Source organism: Sturnira hondurensis, unplaced genomic scaffold (assembly GCF_014824575.4).
Source record: "Sturnira hondurensis isolate 20B ecotype Veracruz unplaced genomic scaffold, ASM1482457v3 Scaffold0013515, whole genome shotgun sequence".
Lineage (NCBI taxonomy): Eukaryota > Metazoa > Chordata > Mammalia > Chiroptera > Phyllostomidae > Sturnira > Sturnira hondurensis.
Genome location: NW_028086146.1, coordinates 3198937 through 3219334, shown reverse-complemented (window position 1 = coordinate 3219334; position 20398 = coordinate 3198937). Strand labels below are relative to the sequence as shown.

At 44.0% G+C, this 20398-nt stretch overlaps 1 protein-coding gene across 3 annotated transcripts in view; it reads left to right on the top strand.

Annotated features, from left to right (window-relative positions):
- TJP2 (tight junction protein 2) overlaps positions 1–20398 on the top strand; it is a 115432-nt gene that overhangs the window by 8087 nt on the left and 86947 nt on the right. Inside the window, exons 1-2 of one of the 3 annotated variants that reach the window (XM_037061699.1) lie at positions 12962–13238; positions 20169–20289. In XM_037061699.1, the coding sequence (XP_036917594.1) occupies positions 13123–13238; positions 20169–20289 (237 nt within the window). In that variant the 5' untranslated portion in view covers positions 12962–13122. Of the gene's footprint in view, positions 1–12961; positions 13239–20168; positions 20290–20398 lie in introns of those variants that run through there. The other 2 variants (XM_037061697.1, XM_037061702.1) reach the window with 2 other exon arrangements.

Genomic DNA, 20398 nt, shown 5'->3' with positions numbered 1-20398 from the left:
GTTAATATCTGTACATTCTGCTTATTAAAATATGCAATGATGTAATTTCAAAATCATATTAATAAATTGCTTATGTGTTTTATTAGGGTATTCTTTATTTTACTTTTATGTACTCCAAAAAAGAAGGTAGACTGCTGGACATTTTTGCATGTGTTAGTATATTTTTGGTCTTTCTTTCAAACTGCTTGGCAGTGTTTTCTTCTCTGTAGCCATGCAGAGAATTATTCTATTTGCCTTCGGGCCTGGCGTGTGGCACTGCATGTTCCACATGTAGTTCTCTACATGTACTGTAGCTCTCCATGTAAATGCAGCTCCACTTGAAAAATCCAAAAATGGATTTATAAAATACCTATTGCATTTGGAGGCCCGCTATATTTCATTTGGGTTGCACTATTTTGATGTATTACTGGTCAAGGTAGGCAATATTAAGAGACATGGGGAAATCAGCTGGATTAGAAAAAGAATATTACTTCCCTGTGACACAGACGTGGGATGGGCAAGGGGAAATGTGTGATGCAGTGTTTCTCAGCCATTATCCGCATCCCCTGGAGAGCTTGTTAGAACACACATTGCTGGCCTCACTCCCTGAGTTCCTAGAGGTTTTGATTCAGTAGGTGTCGGGTGGGGGCCTGAGAATCTGCCCCTGAGCCTCTCTGGACATTCCCAGGTGAGGCTGATGCTGCTGGTCTGGGCAGCACACTGTGGGAACCTGTGGTTTGGAGGCATTTGGAAGTGCAGGACCAGAACAGGAGTGGGGGAAGGGGTAGGCTAGAGGTTGGCCTGGGCATCAAATGCAGGCAGGAGCTTGGTTACACCGGGAAAGAGGGTACGATTGCAGGGGGGTGGTGCATAGACAAGTACTGAAGACTGTAATGTAGAGGTGTGGTGGGGAGGGGCAGCTGGAGGAAGAAAAGCCTCCGAGACGGGGAAGGAATGGGCAGAGGTTATGAGGACACCAAGGCCAGTGAGGGCCCTACCCACTGGAAACAGGGTTGAGGATGTGTCTGGGATGTTGGTTGCAGAGGTGGGTGGGGCTGTCCCTTGGATGGTGGGCGTGGTAGCTGTGCAGGCCTCACCTTTCTATCACTTCTAGGGAGGCCTGCAATACCTGGTAAAAGGATGTGCTGTTCGGGGCCACAAGGTCAAGTGTGGACTTTCCTGCATAAGGCAGTCCTGGAGTCATGACTGAGCACTCGGCCTCTTCTTGCCTGTCACTGCTAATCATCATCAAGCTGGAACCAAGCCAAGCTTTGTAAACCAGCAGCTTTAATATCTGTGCTACCGTGTGTCCGGTCTCCTTAGCATAACTTGTATAAGCTGATGCCAAGAGTGGGTGCTGACAATCCACGTTCTGAAGGTCAGGTTTGCTACGCAAAAGAAATCCAAGAAGGGCAGCGACTCACTGCTGTTGGGTCCTCTGAAATGGAGCTGTATCTCACTCTTGACGTGGCTTCACAAAGTCTGGACTAACATCCCCACATTTTATTGTATATTTTATTTTAAAGGAATCCTCGTTGTATCTGTGGATGTAAGGCATTTCTCTTGGGTTTTGGAAAAAGTGCAAAGCCTGCCCCAGGGGCTTCTCTCTTATCCTCTGGGGGCACTTGTTATTAGCAGAGCGAAAGGAATTAATTATCTGTGGTTGTACACCAACTGCCCAGCTCTGCCTGGGACTTGCTGGTGTGGTCAGGAGCTGAGAGCAGCTGCCTACTTTAGACTCTCCTCTGTCCCCAATCCCCTCAGCCGCTTGCACCCTTTTTTGTTACTGCCTGGCCCCTGCAGGGCCTGGGTGTGATTCCTCTGGTTAGTGGGTAGGACTGGACAGACAGGAAGTGTTTCACAATCCTGCTTCTGTGCAGAGACAACATCTCGGGAGCCCTGCCACCACCCCCAGTTCCCATGATTCTCTAGGAGGACCCATAGGACTTCACATATAGTTGTACTCACCACTGTGATTATTACAGTGCAGCCAGCCAGGGGAAAAGGCACACTGAGTGAAGTCTGAGGAAACCAGGCCCAAGCTTCCAGCATCCTCCCCCAGTGGAGCCCCATAGGACATGCTTAATTCTGACAGCAACGAATCGTGACACCTTGTGTGAAATGTTGCTGACCAGGGAAGTTCGTTAGACTCAGGGCCCAGGGTTTGTTCAGGGGACTTCCTACTTTGGCATTTTCTGTGGAGGATGTACCCAACGTTCAGACTTCCAGAAGGAGGCAGGTGTTTATCATAAACTGCATCGTTTGTGCAAATAGTTTAGGGACTGGGAGCTACTCGTGTCAGTCCTGGGGATGGTGGGAACCTTCCCAATATCCAGGTTCCAAGATGTCAGCCAAGGGCCAACTTCGTAAGCAGGCCTTTCGAAGGACGTTAACTCTCCTGTGCACAGACAGGGGTGAGAACGGAAAGTGAGGGTGGTGGTGGACGCCCCGCACTGGGGAAGGGTCTGCCCATGCAGCTGCTATGGCTGTGCTTCAGGAACTTGGCCCCTCTGACCAAACCTGGGGGGTGGGGCAGAAGTGGCCTTGGGTTCTACACTCAGATCCTGGTTTCAGGACATGTGGCATTCCTCTACTACAGGGTCAGAGAAGGAGAGCAAGAGTACACACTGGCAGAGGGCAAAGCCCCGTTCATTCATGCATTCATTTCCTCCTAACGTGTACTGCTGTTGGCTGTGTTCTGACAGGCACTGTGCCAGGTGCTAGGGAGGTGTGACTAGCAGAGCAAAGTCTCTGCCCTCACGAGACCCACGTTCTCCAGGGAGACAAGGAAAGAGGCAATTCCATTTCATTGCGATGAGGGCATACTAAGGGCTCCAGGACGCCTACTGAGGCTCAGTGGGTGTCAGCACTCATGACTTTTGTAACTTGGGTAGGAGTCATACCTCCACTACTTATTACCTGTGTGGCCTCGGGCAGATAACTTAGTCACTTGGTGCCTGAGTTTCTTCATCTGAAAATGGAGAATTTACATCTATTTCTTAGGGTTAATGTAAGAACTAAACAAGGTGATGCATGTAGGATACTTACCTCAGTGGCTGGCACAGTCGACATGTGCAGTAAATAATAGTGTGGCATCATCTCGGAAGGCTGTGTTAGCCAGAGGGAATGACATCTGCCACTCCCCACGCTGTGCAGAGCCTCGTGTCATAGGGCATTGCTGCATCCCTCCACAGGCCCTGGGCTTACGGGTACACCGGGCACTGCCTTCCTGCCAGCTGACTCTGCTTACGGTCTGAGAACACTCCTTGTTCTTTTTGCTTTTTTGGCTCTTGATGTTACTCTTCCCTCTTCCTGAGATGCCTCAGACCCTGTTGTCAGAGTATTATTAAAACCTAACTCAAGTACCTTTTCTGTGAAGGCTGTGCAAAGCTAAGATCCTGGGACAGAATTGTCCTCTCTCTCCTTTGTCATGGTTCTGTTCCATGGTCACTCGTCTCTTTTCCAGGATACAGCGTTGCAGTTAGTTGTCACTTCAACTGTCACTGCAGTTAGTTGCAGTTAGAAGTCACCCACTGCACTGGGTGTTTCTCTGGGACAGAGATGGTTTGGTTTGTTTATATGTCCAATGTCAGAGTGTTTAATAGGGAGCTCAATGGTTGTTTGGAGAGGGAATGAATGAATGAGTATTAGGTTGGACTAGAAAACTCAACAGGAGTGGATGCAATGTCAGCAAAATAGGTCTCTGTCTTCAGAGTAGAGCTTACAGTCTGGAGGCGGAGACAGGTGATAAACAGGTAATCACAAATATATAATTAGGTACTGAGAAGTGACTCAAGGAAAACAGTGTGGCCCAGCAGCAGGTGTGAGGGGAGCTGGAACAGGGAGCAGTGGGACGTCCAAATGTTGATGCCCTGGGCAGTGTGCATTTACCTTCTGGAAGCTGGAAGGACTGGTCCAGCCAGGGTCCACACCAGGACTCCTCCAGGTGTGTCAAAGGTTACCGGTGCCTCAGCTGCCGAAGGGCAGAGGCCATGAGGAGATCTAAGTGGACACTTGGAAGATCAAAATGGTCCACTTGGGGGTGTGGAAAAATTGGGGTTTTGCATATATTCATTCAATTTGATTCTTTTAAACCTTAACAAGTAAGTGCTATTATCCCCTGCGTACAGATGAGGAAACTGAGGTCCTGGAGAAATCCAAAGACTTGCCCAGGTCACACAGCTAAGTATGAAGCTGAGACTCAAATGCAGGCAGCCTGGTTCTGGGGTGCAGGACCTTAGCCAGTACACCTTGCTGACTCTTACGTATGAAGTGAACCCTCATGTTATTGGGTGCCCATTGCACGCTGGTTCCTGAGCAAGGAGGACACCAGAGGTACGAACATGGATGTGCCACTGTTCCTCCCAGTTGGGTCGCCACAGAATCCTGAGGGAGACGGACCTTACCAACGTGATTTGTGAAGTCAGTTAACATTTATTGAGACTAACAAGAAACTTGCCTTACCTTCTGCATTGCACTGAACCACTGGCAGAGGGCATGTTTTGCTATTTCAAAGGTATCTGGTAGCCGAACTGCTCACACACAAAATATATATTGTTTAGGGGATAGTGGGCTGACTCATTAAGTGAAAAGTCACTATTTATTTTTATAAGAGTTTATAATATAATACCATTATAATATAAATGATAACAGGTATTTTAAAATATATAATACTTTCAAGCTCTAATTTTAGAAAAAAATAGAACCATTTATATAAAAATTATTTTAAACTGAAGATAAATGTAGATAATTTAGAAATATAGGAAAATGTAAAACAAAATGACTCAAGAAACTGTGGCTTTGTTTTTTTTTTAAGACTTTATTTGTTTATTTTCAGAGAGAGGGGAAGGAAAGGAGAAAGAGAGGGAGAGAAACATCAGGGTGTGATTCCTCTCACACGCCCCCTACTAGGGGCCTGGCCTGCAATCCAAACATGTGCCCTGACTGGGAATCAAACCATGACCCTTTGGTTCTCAGACTCGCTCTCAGTCCACTGAGCCACACCAGCCATGGCAGAACCTGTGGCGTTTAAGGGACTGGACCATTAGGGTCGTGTGCAAGTTCAGTGACTCCAGGAACTAACTCACTTGCGTTTTCTTAATGAGGGTGTGCAGGGGAAAACCCAACCTATGAGGGACAGGATAAGGAGGGCAGTGACCCCTTGGTGGGAAGCCCGCTTGGTGATGGTGGTGGCAGGGCCTCCTGGAGGAGTTTCTGGCCACAAACCTCACACCTGGACCCACTGAAAATAGCAGATTTGGGAAAGAGAAGGAAGAGGAAGGCCTGCGGCTGGAAGGAGGGCGTCTGAGGGTAGAGGCAGGAGACCCTCCGGTCTCAGAGGAAGCAGCAGCCCCTGCCCAGGGATCGGGGAGCAGACGCCGTCTGGATCATCAGATGCTTGAGGACCCAGGCTGGGAGGTGTTAGGGCAGGGTAGTAGCTTGAATATTGGCTCTGCCACTTATGAACTGCATGACCGAGGACAGATTTCTCAACCCCGAGCCTTACTTTTCTACTTGTAAAAAGGGGTCATTAATTTTGCTTTCTCCCTGAGTTGGCATGGCTCAAGTCTCGTTGCTTTTTCGGTTATTCTTTGTCTTAGGTCTACAACTTCCTTTCTTGAGAGGAGAAGGCTTTAAGTCCAGCCTCCCACACTGCAAACCAATGATCATGAGCTCTTTTTCAAGGGACAGAATCTGGCTTTGAGAAGAAGAGTGTGTCTTCCAGATTTTCTTCAAGGTCTTTGCATCTCTGTAGGTCTCCAGATCCTAATGGTCACAGCTCATCTTTTTTTTTTTTTTTAAGATTTTATTTATTTATTTTTAGAGAAAGGGGAAAGGAGGGAGAAAAAGAGGAAGAGAAACATCAATATGTGAGAGAAACATTAGTTTGTTGCCTCTTGCATGCCCCCAGCTGGGGGACCTGGCCTGCAACCCAGGCAACTGCCCCGACTGGGAACTGAACTGGCAACCTTTTGATTTGCTCGTTGGCACTCAATCCACTGAGCCACACCAGCCAGATCTCATGTTTTTTTGTTTTTTTTTATTTTTTTCAATTTTAGTTGACATTTAATATTATTTTATATGAGTTTCAGGTGTATTGCATATTGGTTAGACAATTACATAATTTACAAAGCAATCCCCCCAATAATCCCAGCACCCACATGGCACCACACATAGTTATCACAATATTGGGGACTGTGTTTCCTGTGCTGTACTTTACATCCCATGACTGTTTTGTAAGCTACCAATTTATACGTCCTTCACCTTTTCTATCCAGACTCCCAAAGCTCCTCCCATCTGGCAATCCTGTTTGTTTTCTATATTTATGAGCCTGTTTCTGTTTTCTTTGTTTATTTTGCTCTTTACATTCCACATATAAGGGAAATCATGTGATATTTATCTTTCTCTAACTGGCTTATTTCACTTAGCATAATACCATCCATGTTGTCACCAATGGTAAGATTTCATTCTTTGTCATGATTAAATCATATTCCATGGTGTGCACTCGCCCCTTCTGTATTCATCTATCCATTGATGGACACTTGGGTTCTTTCCGGATATTGGCTATTCTAAACATAGCAGTGAAGGAGGGGTGCATATATTCTTTTGAGTTAGCGCTTTGGGTTTCTTGGGTTATATACCCAGGAGAGGAATCACTGGGTCATAAGGCAGTTCCATTTTTAGGTTTTAGAATAACCTCCATACTGTTTCCACGGTGGCTTCCCCGATCTGCATGCCCACCAACAGTGCGTGAGGGTTCCCTTTTCTCCACATCCACACCAACTCTTGTCATGTGTGGATTTATTGAGGATAGCCATTCTGACAGGTACGAGGGGATCTCATTGTGGTTTTAGTTTGCATTTCTTTCATGATTAGAGATGTTGGTCGTCTTTTCGTATGTCTATTGGCCACCTGTATGTCCTCTTTGGAGAAGTGTCTGTTCAGGTCCTTTGCCCATTTTTTAATTGGGTTGTTTGTTTCTCTAGTGGTGTTTGAGTTCTTCATAAATTTAGTATATTAGTCCCTCATCAAACGTATCATTGGTGAATATGTTCTCCCATTCAGTGAGTTGACTTTTTATTTGTTGATGATTTCCTTTGCTGTGTAAAAACTTTTTTGTTTGATGTCCCATTTGTTTATGTTTTCTTTTGGTTCCCCTTGCTTGAGGAGATATTGCTGTGAGAAATGGTCAAGATTTTACTGCCTGTCGGTGAAAGACAAATACCATATGATATCACTGATAACAGGAATCTAAACAACAAAACAAACAAGCAAGCAAAATATGACCAATGACACTCAAATACGGAACAGGCTAGTAGGGTCCAGAAGGGAGAGGAGAGAGAATCATAGGGGAAAAGGGGATGGACTCACATGAACAAGTATAAAGGACACATGGACAATAACTAAGGTGGGGGGCGGAAATGGGAGGGAGGTGGGGAGCACTGGGGGGGGCAGGGCTGGGAATACAAGACAGAAAACTGTACTTGAACAAGAATTAAATTTAAAAAAATAATAAATAAATAAATTAATTTAAAAAAAAGATTTTACTGCCTGTGTTTTCTTCTAGGATTTTTATGGTTTTGAGCCTTACATTTAAGTCTTTAACCCATCTTGAGTTTATTCTTGTGCATGGTGTAAGAAGGTGGTATAGTTTCATTTTTATGCATGTATCTGTCCAATTTTCCCAAGAGCATTTATTGAATAGACTGTCTTTATCCTACTGTATACTCTTGCCTCCTTTGTCAAATATTAATTGACCATATTTCTGGGCTCTATATTCTGTTCCATTGATCTACATGTCTGTTTTATGCCAGTACCCTGCTGTTTTGATTATTGTACTCTTGTAGTACAGTTTGATATCAAGGTAGCACGATTCCTCCAAGTTTATTCTCCTTCCTCAAGATTGCTGTGTTTTTTGGGGTCCTTTGTGGCTCCATAAAAATTTTTGGATAATTTGTTCTAGTTCTGTGAAATATGCCATTGGTATTTTGATAGGAATTACATTGAATCCATAGATTGCTTTGGGTAATGTGGACATTTTAACATTGTGCTCTAACAATGTTAGTTTTCCCTATCCATGAGCACAGTGTATGTGTCCATTTATTTGTATCTTGTTTGATTTTTTCCTTCAGTGTAGGTCTTTTACCTCCTTCGTTAAGTTTATTCCTAGGTATTTTATTTTATTTTCTTGATTCAGTTGTAAATGAGATTGTTTTCTTAGTTTTCCTTTCTAATAGCTTATTACTGGTATATAAAAGTACAGCTGATTTCTGAATATTTATTTTGCATCCTGCTACTTTACTGACTTTACCAGTTCTCTTAGTTTTCTGGTGGAGTCTTTTTTTTTTTAAGATTTTATTTATTTATTTATCTTTAGAGGGGAAGGAGAGGGAGAGAAACATCAATGTATGGTTGCCTTTCGTGCGTCCCCTGCTGGGAGTTGGCCTGCAGGGAACCGGCCTGCAACCCAGGCATGTGCCCTGACTGGGAATTGAACCGCGATCCTCTGGTTCGCAGGCCCGCGCTCAATCCACTGAGCTACACCAGCCAGGGCATTCTGGTGGAGTCTTTGGGGTTCTCCTTATACAGTTTCATGTCATCTGTAAATAATGACAGTTCTGCTTCTTCCTTTCTGATCCAGATGCCTTTGCAGATTGTCCAATATGTTGGCATATAGTTGTTTGTAGTAATTTTTGCTTTTAATAATTATTATGTAGCAGAGGTTAAAAATCTGGAAAGATTGTAAGGGAGAACCTCCCCACTTGGTGGGTACCAGCTGGGCCCCAAGGCCCTATGTTCCCCTCTTTTTGAAAAAAGATTTTATTTATTTTTAGACAGAGGGGAAGGAAGTGAGAAAGAGAGGGAGAGACACATTGACATAAGAGAAGCACCCACCAGCTGCCTCCAGCATTCACCCTTACAAGGGACTGAACCTGCAGCCCAGCCATGTGCCCTGACCAGGAAAAAAAACCAGCAACCTTTTGCTTTGTGGGATGATGTCCAGCCAACTGAGCCACACAGGGTCAGGGCTGTTCTCCTTTTTAATGGTTTCCATCTCTCACTCTAACCCTTGGGACCCTGTGCCTTTCAGCCAACCTGTTCTCCAGTCTCTGTTTTTCCTGTGAAACCACTCAGCCTTGGACTTCTCTGGTTCTTTCCCTGTGTGTTGAATGAAGTTGCGGCTGCAAGGGAGGGTTAAGTTTCAAGTGCACCTTGTACTTGACTGCAGAGAAATGAGGATTGAGGATGAATTCTTGGAGCGGTATTGGGAACAGAAGGACAGATGGGAGAGGCGGAAGGAAAGCAGGGAAGAGACGAGGAGATGGCATCCATTGTTGAGTATACCTCATCTCATTTATTATTAAAACCACCCCTGGGGCGGGGTCTTACTGCAGTTGTACTGAGGATGAAATAGGTTCAGAAGGGTCAAGTAACTTGTGCAAGGTCACAGGTGATACTCAGCAGAGGTGGGATTCAAACGAAGCCTTCCCATTTAATTTTAGCTGTCTTTCCCTGTGTCACGCATGGAGTTGGTATGCTTGGGCACCACCAGAATGGGTGAGGCGGGCTTCAAGGTCTCATGCCCGGAGAACCAGCAGGAGGACTCAAGAAACAGGAAAAGGCAAGAGGCGGCTGCTGCTGGGGCTGGGCGGTGGGTTATTTCGGTTACCTGGTTCGGTGGGAGGATAGGCTTGGATTGTCAGATTAGTGGCATCCAGTTCAAGGTAATAGTTTAAACCCACTCTTGTGTTCTGAGGAGGACTGTGAAGGGAAGGGGCTCTTCTGGGCTACAAGGGCTTGAATCTAGGAGAGCCACAACTGATCTTCTTGAACTCTTTAATAATTCTATTACATCATATAGCCTGACCTTCTTACTGTGTTCTGATGGGTCGCCTGAGTAGTGAGTATGTAAAGATGTATTATTATACATGAAGGTATTAAGTCAGGGAATGAAATGACTTGCATTAAGTCATCTGTAGTAGATGACTTTATTTGTCATAGAGCTTAAGAAGAAAGAGACAAATAGTTGTTTTTCTGCCTTTCCTGCTTTTAGTAAGGCTTTTGCCAGCTCCCTGAAAAGCGGACCACACCCCATAAAATAGCCTGTTTGTGGCATTAGTTCATTTCCATTTTTATAGTTCTAACGCCCAGGAGCCATTAAAATACCCTGCGGAGAGGAATGCCCATTGTTTATCGCTGGCAGAAACAAAGTGGAAATAGTTTACAGAGAATGTCAGTCTGGTCTGTGGATTTTTATGTTCTATTTTAATTGTTCAGACAGATTTTGAGCATCCTGATATAAAAGACATTTTGGATCATGCATTAAATTTTTTAAAAAAGAGCTAAGTACCTGGCTGGTGTAGCTCAGTGGATTGAGCATGGGCCTGCGAACCAGAGGATCACGGTTCGATTCCCAGTCAGGGCACATGCCTGGGTTGCAGGCCAGTTCCCAGCAGGGGACACACCAGAGGCAACCATACATTGAAATTTCTCTCCCTCTCTCCTTCCCTTCCCCTCTAAAGATAAATAAATAAAAATTTTAAAAAAATAAAAAAAAATAGCTAAGTAATTTTTAATTAGAGAGATGCCATTGTGAAGAATTTCTAGAAGTCATGTAATTAACCAAATTAATGCGTAATTCTAAAGGACTTTTAGAATCATAAATAAAATGCCATATGATTACATATCTGGATGGGGTATTTTGACTAGATTCCCCCCCCACCGTGTTATTGTCCTTATGTAGAATTATGAAGGAATTCATACAAAGATGAAAAATTTAAAATATGAATAAATAAATAAATTAGGAAACCAAACAATCTCATTTATGGGAGAAAAGCAGATCTTTCTATTATCTGCTAAGGCAGAATTCTTTTCCTAATGAAAGACCCAATTTTAATTTTACATGAGATCAGTCAGGGTCGATAAGAACCAGTTTGTAAGAGTTGCATGTTAAATGCATAAAGAATTCCTATAGAAAATGGGACTTTAAAACATGCCATTTACAAAGTATTATGTCACTTTCACTGCAGTAAAACAGCTCCCAGCGGGTAACAAGTTTAACTGGATATCTTTTTTTAGCTCTGGCTTCATTTTTTATTTGAGAGGATTGTAGAGTAATTTTTATCACGCGTCATTAGAAATACAATTTGTTAGAACAAAGCCTGTTGTGTGAGTATAATTACATCTTCCTGTGTGATTAAATGAGGGCCGAATTGGGGCTTTTCTCAGCCACGGCAGCTGTAACCACCCGAGTTCAGCCCATAAAAGAATTCCTGTGACTGACTGGTACCAGTTGTTTGCAGAACAGTCTGTGGGAGTCATATTCGTGATGCTCTGGAAATGAAATATTCCCAATCCAAATTGTTTATCCCTTGTTTTCTCCACTGGATTGTGGTCAGACTATTTGTACAATCAGTCCTAGTAAAGTGGGAGCTCTTAGTCTTTTGTTGTGGTTGGAACACAATGTAGCGTTCATCTGTTTGGGCCGCTCGTCTTATAAGTGGGGGAATGAGGCTTAGGGAGCAGCTGAAGCGTTAGGCTACCAACCTTTAAACTCTTTTTGCTCATACACTTCTGTCTGAACACTGCTATGTATATGAGTACATCAATTTATAAATTATACACCTTGATGTAACTTAATATTTATTAGTTTTCAAAGAACATATGAATTTTAAAAACACAAATACTCAAACTAAAATTTTAATGAGAGAAAAAAGGAAATAGATAGTTGGGTATTTTCTTTCTACACCCCAAAGATTATTGATGTGCGCACCCTACTTTGGAAACCACTGATTTAGGTCATTTAGGTTGAAAGAAAAATAAAAAGAAATTTGCAATTGAGGAAAGAGAAAATCTGTAGAGAATGTTGAAGATTTGGGGCTGGGGGAGGCCCTGGGACCCTTCCTGACTGTAGGTATGCAAGTTAATCGGAGTTAGGACATAGTGACTGACTTCTATTTTGGTTCCTCTGTATACAGGAGTTTGTTTAGACAAGGAGCAGTGTAACCAACTCCTGTAGCACATTAAATAGGAAAAAATGTCTTCAGTAAGTAGGTCAGGGAGGTGTAGAAGTCAGGACTCCTTCGGAGTGACAGAAATGGAACTAAAACCGAATTTCACAAAATGGGTGGGTCCAGAAACTCAGTGTCATCACAGTTCCATTGCTCTGTTTTTCAGCTCCTAGTGATGAGCCCTCTCTGCTACAGGAGGAGCGTGACTGCCAACAGCGCGAACTCCTATCAGCCCTGGTTAGCAACCCCAACGAGAGGGCATTTCTCTCTGAATGTTACATTTTCATCCCAGGGATGACTGGGTGACCCAGTCTAGCTCATGTGTACCACGGTGCCATGTGTACCATTAGGTGGGCCACTGTGCTGGCCATCCAGCTTTACCCCACGGAAAGCGGGCCACAAAGGTCCTCAGAGCCGAGGGGAGACACTTATGAAAAAGGGGGAGGGGGTGGGTTCTGTACATTTCCAAACAATGTATTTTCATGCTGGCAGAGCTCACCCATGTTAGGTTCTAGAGGTGTTCGAAATATATTTACAACAGAAAACAATCCAAAACACATTTGATTCTCAGTCTTTGCTCTTGGCTCAAGCAAAGTGCTATAAAATGACAACTGAACCTCCTTCATTTGTCAAAGTGCAGCCTTTTAAAGAGAGTTTTTTGTAGGATGAGCAAAATCTGCTTCTGATTTTAGTTCATCCAGTGGCACACAGGCTTTTTGGACCAATTATTACCAGACCCTGAGATAAATCACTTCCTGCGCCATTAGTACGTGAAGGATTATCGGCCTCAAAGATTTATGTGCAGATTAATAGGGGTGTGTACCTGAGATTGCTGTGTTTAGAACCACAGTCCTGCAAATCATTTTCATTAGTGCTTTATTCAGAATTCTTTAGCCTTATATAATACTGCCATTTCGGGGAAATCTGAGCGATCCTTTTCTTTATTTCTCTGTGGTTTGGCGTCTGCCTGGCTGCCACCCTTACCCCCCACCTAGAGTTGAACAGTTCTGGCTAGGGATCACAGAGCCTCTAAAAGCACGGCGGCTTCCAGCTCCCAGTATTGCAGATTACTTCAGCTGCTTCAGCTGAACAGCGACGCAAATTTGCAAGACCTTGTCGTGCGAGAGACAAGATGAGGTACAAAAAATACATGGCTATTCTGGAAGCAGCCGTTGGTATCACCCCTCTTAACAAGAGAGAACTTCTACCTGAGAGCAGAAGACACGTGAACCTTTGGCAGCAGCCCGGGTAAGCAGAGGAGGCCAGAAGGTGCGTGGTGGGTGTTTGGGGGTCCGGATGGAGGAGAGGGTCGTCTCTGTCATAAGGGCAGTAAATGTTGAGCTCTTCATCGAGAGCTTGGCAGCTCTGGGCCTCCCCTATGGATTTAAAAAATAGCCAGTAATGAAATTAATGGTAATTAGAACTCCAGAAAACTCCTGGTGTAATAGTCGAGAGCTGATTTTTACATCTAGATACTTTAATAGTCTGATTTTGAAAATTTCCCCGAGTGTCTAGCAATGTAAAAGTGCCTTATATTTTTCTTTTCTACAATCCAAGTAGTTCTCTGACTCAAGTGTATATGTATGCTGTGTTTCAGGTAAATACTTTCCTTGAAACAGCAGTTTTTAGTTTACGTCTTTTCCAAAGCCCCATTGTTTTACCCCATTGAAGAAGGGCTGAGCCATTCTTTTCCTCGTGGTTAGAGGCCTCAGTCCTGACTTTTCCCCAGAAGTCCCTCTCTTGTGTCATTTACATGTTGAGGCGAAGCTCATTTTAAGGTGCCTGCGTGGTGGTATTTTTAGGGACTGAATTTAATTTCCAAACCTGAGTGAGCCACACATTGGCACCCGCCCAAGGATCAACTCAAGGAATCTGTGTAACTAATAATATTTCTTTTTAAAAAGTGGAAAGTCACTCCTTTAAAGAAACCATGTATATAATTTACATTTATTATGGAAGATTTAGAAAATACAGAAAAGTAAGGGGGAAAATCACCCCTAGTCCAATATCCCTAAGGTAATTACTATAATTATTTAGGTTCTCAGTTGGGGTGTGGGGTGTGGTGGTGGCGGAGGGACTTACCCCCCGGGGCACATTTGCCAGTGTCTGGGCACATTTTTGTTACAACTTAAGGGGGCCAGTCTACTGGTATGTGGTAAGTAGAGGCCAGAGATCTTAAACTGGACAGGCCAGTCCCCTACTACAAAGAATTATCCGGCCCAGAATGTTAATGGTGCTGTTGTGGAGACATGCGATTTAGGTAGATTTTTTTCCCATCTGTCAAAGGTAGTTTTTATGAGGAATAAATGAGATATCGCTTTCAGAAATTTTAGGAATGCTTTAGAATGGAATCCCAAGACAGCATCATTATTATTACTATAGTTACTGTCATATCACTGTCCCCTTAGAAAGTGGAAGGAGCCCCAGCCGGTGTGGCTCAGTGGATGCAGTGCTGGCCTTCGAACCGAAAGGTTGTCGGTCGGATTCACTGCTGGGGCGTGGGCCTGGGTTGCTGGCCCCAGTCCCCATCTGGGGGCGTGTCAGTGGCAACCGATTGATGTGTCTCTCGCATATCAATGTTTCTTTCCCTCTCTTTCTCCTTCACTTCCCCTTTCTCTGAAAATAAATAAATAAAATCTTTCAAAAATTAATAAAATAAAAGGAGCCCTGGCTGGCATGTCTCAGTGGGTTGCGTGCTGGCCTGGAACGGCAAGGTCACCAGTTTGATTCCCTGTCAGGGCACATGCCTGGGTTGCAGGCCAGGTCCCCGGTTGGGGGCTTACGAGAAGCAAGTGGTCATGTATCTCTTGAATATCAATGTTTCTCTTCCTCTCTTTCCCTCTCTCTAAAAATAAATAAAATCTTTTTAAAAAAAGTAAAAGGAATTGTCTATATGTGTTGAGGGGACAAGAGACATATGGTGACTCTGGGAGGGTCCATGTAGGTTAAAGTTCTTTATTGGGGGCTATAGAAAACGTTGTGAGGATCAAATTGTGATTGTTCAAGTAGCCCCTAGATATTGGGCATGCTCTAACCCTGGACCTGTGCCCTAGAATAATGGGATTAGAGCTGGAAGACTGTTTTGTCAGGGATGGTAAATAGATTTCATACAGCACACCAAAGCCAGCTGATGTGTGTAGGCTGCTTAGAGTGTCAGGGAGGACCCCAAGGCCAAGGTTGGGCTTAGCAGGAAGGGAATGTGGTGGAGGATGAGGACATATGATTGGAGAACCAGAGAGCTGCAACATGCGGCCTGTATACTTACCATTCCTTAGTTTTTGTTTAGCCTTCAAATTTTACAAGTGTGAAACTCAGCCTCATTTGAGTCATGATCGAGGGCTTGGCCCCCATACAGCAGCTGGATGCTCTTGGCTTCTGGCTCAGGGTCATTCGTCAAGGGACTCACCCTAACTAAACAAACTCACATGATTCAGATGGGTGGATTGCAAAATTATTCATTTCTGTTTGGAGATAACATTTTCCAGCATTTTCAATGAGTAAGTGCCCTAAGTAGAACCAGCTCTGCTTCTCCTCATTTCCTGAAGTCAAGCCAAACAGAAGTCCAATTATTCACTCCATCATGATCTTTACTAAGGGCAGGTGAATGTTCCTTTTTTTTTTTTTAAAGAGAACATTCCCGTAGCAACGCTGCACTTCAGGACAACAAGGTCTTCCTTGTATCTGTAATACTTTGAATGCACAGGGACAAAACGGTGTTTTGCTGATTCCTGTTTTGTTTGTTTGTTTGTTTGTTTGTTTGCTACTCCCTTGTCACCTAGAGAAATACCTTCCTTTGGACATACGAATATCCTTCACTAAGCTGGGAGTCAAGTCGCCCTTCTGGATATGCTGGGATGGGTTATCTTCTGCTTTCATTTTATTGCTAAGTTCAGAGGCACCTTGGTATCTTATTTCTCAAACTTGAATGTGCACAAGAATCAGTCTGTTAAAATGCAGGTTTTAATTTTGCAGTTACAGTGGGGCCTGAGACTCTGCATTTTAATAAGCTTCCAGGTGATGCTGTCAGCTCAGGTGAGCCCAGTGGATCATCCAAATGATGGTAACGGTTCAGACCATGAAGCACACGTTGCAGAGCAAGCAACTAGAGGAATGCTTTTCATCACAGCCTTGACCTTGAACTTTGTGATCTTCCTAAGGTCTTTGAGTCCCAATACCTCCCCTCCCTGCAGTGGTTAGTGATCTTTGTGGTAAGTAAGTAGACGGTTGGCTGTGCTTCTGCAGAGGGGAATCTGCCCATGAGCATTTCTTTTGGGCTGATGGAATAAATAGTGAAGCCAATATTTCTTCTAAGAATACTATCTCTTTCATTTTCTAAGAAGTATTCTGATTACTACAATATGCAGGAGTCCTCCTCACTTAATATCATTGATAAGTTTTTGCAACTTTAAGCAAAAGGATGAGTAACAAAATGGATTTTACCATAGGCTAATTGATATAAACAAGAGTTAAGTTCCTTTGGCATATTTCTGGTCACAAAACATTACCAGACTTGCCCTGGCTGGGCGGCTTAGTTGGTTGGAGTGTCATTCCCTGCACAAAAGGGTTGCGGTTTCAGTCCCTGGTCAGGGCACATGGATGTGTACCTAGGTTGCAGGTTATGGGAGGCAAAGGATTGATGTTTCTCTCTCACATCAGTGTTTCTCTGTCTCTCTCTCTCTCCTGCCCTTCCTCTTTCTAAAACAAAAAATTACCAGACTTCTCAATAATGACCGCAAACTCTTCTAATACTGTATTAAACATTGAAATAAATGTGAACTCTATAGACATTTAAGAGAGATGAATAAACAACAAGATAATTCTTTTCTAATCTGCTGGTTCTAGTTCAGGGTCACTGGTGGCCACAGCTCATCCCAGCAACTCAGGTCACAAGGTGGGAACCCACCCGGGACAGGATGCCCTTTCATTGCTGGGCCACCCACACCCACATGCCCTCAGACTGGGACAATTGAGACGTGCCATTCACCTTGAGTGCATGTCTGTGGGATGTGGGAGGAAATGGAAGGAAATCAGAGTCCCCAGGGAAAACCCATGTAGACCTGGTGAGAACATGCGAACTCCAACAAACAGTGGCCCTGACTGGGGGTTAATTTTGTTAAAAGATTTTATTTTTCTATTTTTAGAGAGAGGCGAGGGATGGAGAAAGAGAAGAAGAGAAATGTTGATGTGTGAGAGAAACATCAGTCGATTGCCTCTCAAACATACCTGAACTGGGGATTGAACCTGCAACCCAGGCTTGTGCCCTGACCTGTAATCAACCCAGTGGCTCTTTGCTTTGTGGAAGATGCCTAGCCAACCAACCAAGCCACACTGGTCCAGGCAGAATTGATTTTTTAAAAAATCAACATTATAACAAAACCAAATTGAAAGAAATGACTTTGCTTCAGGACTGCCGTCCTCATAATACTGCATAGAATTCAACAGCAGCCATTTTTCCACTTTGAAATATAATTGGAGCCCTGGCCTGGTAGCGTCCTTCCCATGGTTGGTTAGAGCGTCCTTCCCATATGCCGGGGTTTCGGGTTTGAACCCTGGTCTCAGGGCACACAAAAGAATCAACCAATGAAGCCTAAATAAGAGGAGCGGCAAACCCACGTTGTTCCCTCTCTCCCCCTCTCTCTCTTCCCTGCCCACACCCCACCTTCCTCTCTCAAATTAAAAAAAAATACAAAACATAATTAAATGTCAGGTCACGATTCAGTTTTCAAAATGTCCCGGAATTCATTTGGTACCAACTTTCTTCTTTTGTGCTTTTTCTTGTTGTCTGCCAGCAGGGCCATTCCTGGCCTTATAGTCTGCAATCAGCACAGTCCTGTGATAAGCCCAGACCACCAGCTACCAGCCAACTGGCTAAGTGTTGCAAGTTCCCAGGAAGCTCAGATTGAAGGATTTATAGACATGTGCATATTTACCCCACTGCCCAGCACGTAGTAGGTGTGCAGCGAATATTTGCCCGTGCTTACTCCGTTTTAGTCTAGTCACAAATGAAGAAAGGAAATATGTAAACAGGAAATTGACACCCAAACACAAAAACACGGAGCTGCCTATGGATTTTCCTTATAGAGTTTTACAGTTTTCTAGCTCTCACTCATGCTACCTGAAAGTCATTTTACGTATTTGTTAATTCTGTTGCAAACCAAGAATACAATTGAGTTCTTACTGCCAAGTTTCTTTTTTTTTTTAAGATTTTTAAAAAATAATTTATTTGTTTATTTTTAGAGAGAAGGGAAGGGAGGGAGAGAGGAAGAGAAACATCGACGTGAGAGGGAAACATCAATCGGTTGTCTCTTGCCTGTGCCCCAATCAGGGACCGAACCTACAACCTGGGCATGTGCCCTGACCAGGAATCAAACCGGCAGCCTTCTGCCTTGAGGAATGATGACCAACCAACTGAGCCACACCAATCAGGGCCCAAGGTTTTCTTAATTAAAAGGTGGCCCTAGCCCTGGCTGGTGTAGCTCAGTGGATTGAGCGCGGGCCTGTGAACCAAAAGGTGGCCCTAGTTAGTCAGTGATGGTAGACGTTAGAAATGGCTGTTTGTTATTGGTGGTGTGCACACATGTCGAAAACCTCAGGAATATTATAAATAAGTAAATGTTAAAATAAGGGTGTCCTAGAAGTGCAGAAAATGGATTTAATTAAAAGGCAAACCAGTTTAATAAAAAAAGCACACTCTCTTTGGAGCCAATACCTGTAGAAAAATTTCACGTTAAGGCCAAAAGCATAACCAAGCCCATCTTGATTTGCTGGCCATTTGTTTATCTTTGGCAGCAATAAAAGAAACCGTGGTGGGGGGAGGTGGGCTTGGACTCTGTTGCTTGCTCTGTAGGATGTCCAGATGGCCTCGCTTTAGCCCGTGCCTGTACTTCCTGCTGGTCCTTGGAGAAGGGAAATGTGTCCCCTGCTTGTACAAATAAAGTCAACATGGTCTTCTATTTCTCTTTCATGGTGTCGGGAGTGTTTTGCACACATGGCACAATACCGCTTTGTCTAGCAAACAGAAGAGTGGGTACGACAGTGGTGAGATGCCACATTCTTCCTCCCACTGGAAGGGTCTCTGTGACTGCCCAGCACGAGGCTGCAAGGGCCAGCCCCAGCCCCAGCCCCGGCTCCAGCCCCAGCCCCAGCTCTGGCCCCGGCCCTGGCCCTGGCCCCGGACTGAGCTGCTGTCCTCGTGCCATTGGAAAAGCACATGCAGAATTAGTACAAATGCCCAGATAGGCTCTTTCTTGGATGTTCTTAGGATAAGGAGTAAAAACAGAAAGTATCTGCCATCTCTACTTGCGGACAAACTGATGAACCGGTATTATAAACGCTGTGAAAAACAAGTTTCCGTTTAGTTGAAAATGTTTTCTCTACAGTATAAAGCAGTAAATTTTATGTTAAGTGTATTTTACCACAATTAAGAAAAAAGTGTCCTCTAAATATTTTCCCACCTGCTGAGTATTTTTCTTTAACCCGGAAAGTGAATTTTTGGAAGATCGTGTTCCTCGGGATGACCCTCAGGTGGGTTGAGGATGCCCATTTTTACATGGGCACTTGTTTTGTCCAGGTTTTGAAGACTCAAAACATTAGGGGCAGCAATTCCATTTCTAGATATAGATCTGAGAAAAATGGAAATGCCCACGTGAACACTTGTGCCTGCCTGTTCATAGTAGCTGAACGGTGGAGTCAACCCCAATGGCCGTCAGCTGATGACGTGGTAAATAAACTATGATATATCTATGCAATAGGATATTATTTGGCTATCTAACAGAGTGAAGTTTTGCTACATGCTCTAACATGGCTGAAACTTGAAAACATGCTAAGTCAGAGAATCCAGGCACAAAAGATCATATATTATGAGTTCATTTATATGAAACCTCCAGAAGAGGTCTGAATCTGTAGAGACAAAAATGAGATCGGGGGCTGCTCCGCACCAGGATGTGAAGAGGAGAGGGAACTAGAGGATGGTGGGTGATTTCTAAGGGGTTTCATTTTTGGAAATAGTGAAAATGTTCTGAAATGGGTCGCGTTGCTGGTTGGACAACTCTGTGAACATACTAAAAGCCACACTATAAATGGGTGAATTGTATAGTAGGTGAACTTCAGCGCATTTCTCAAGATCTCACGAAGCTGGGAATGACCGTGTTGGATTTGTAACAACGCTGTCTTTTTCAGGGTGCGGAGCCGCCCATTACTGTCCTCTCCCTGCGAGTGGGACTGGCACCCCAGCTGCACCTGCTGCCACAGGTGCTCCCCGAAACACAGACTTCCGCCGGCGGGCAGCCTGCTTCATCAGGTACTTGCTTTTTCTTTTTTTCCTCTTTGTCTTTCATCAATCTAGTAACCATCTTTCCTCCACCAGAGTTTGATGTAAATTATTCCTATCCTTGAGGTCATCAAGGCCA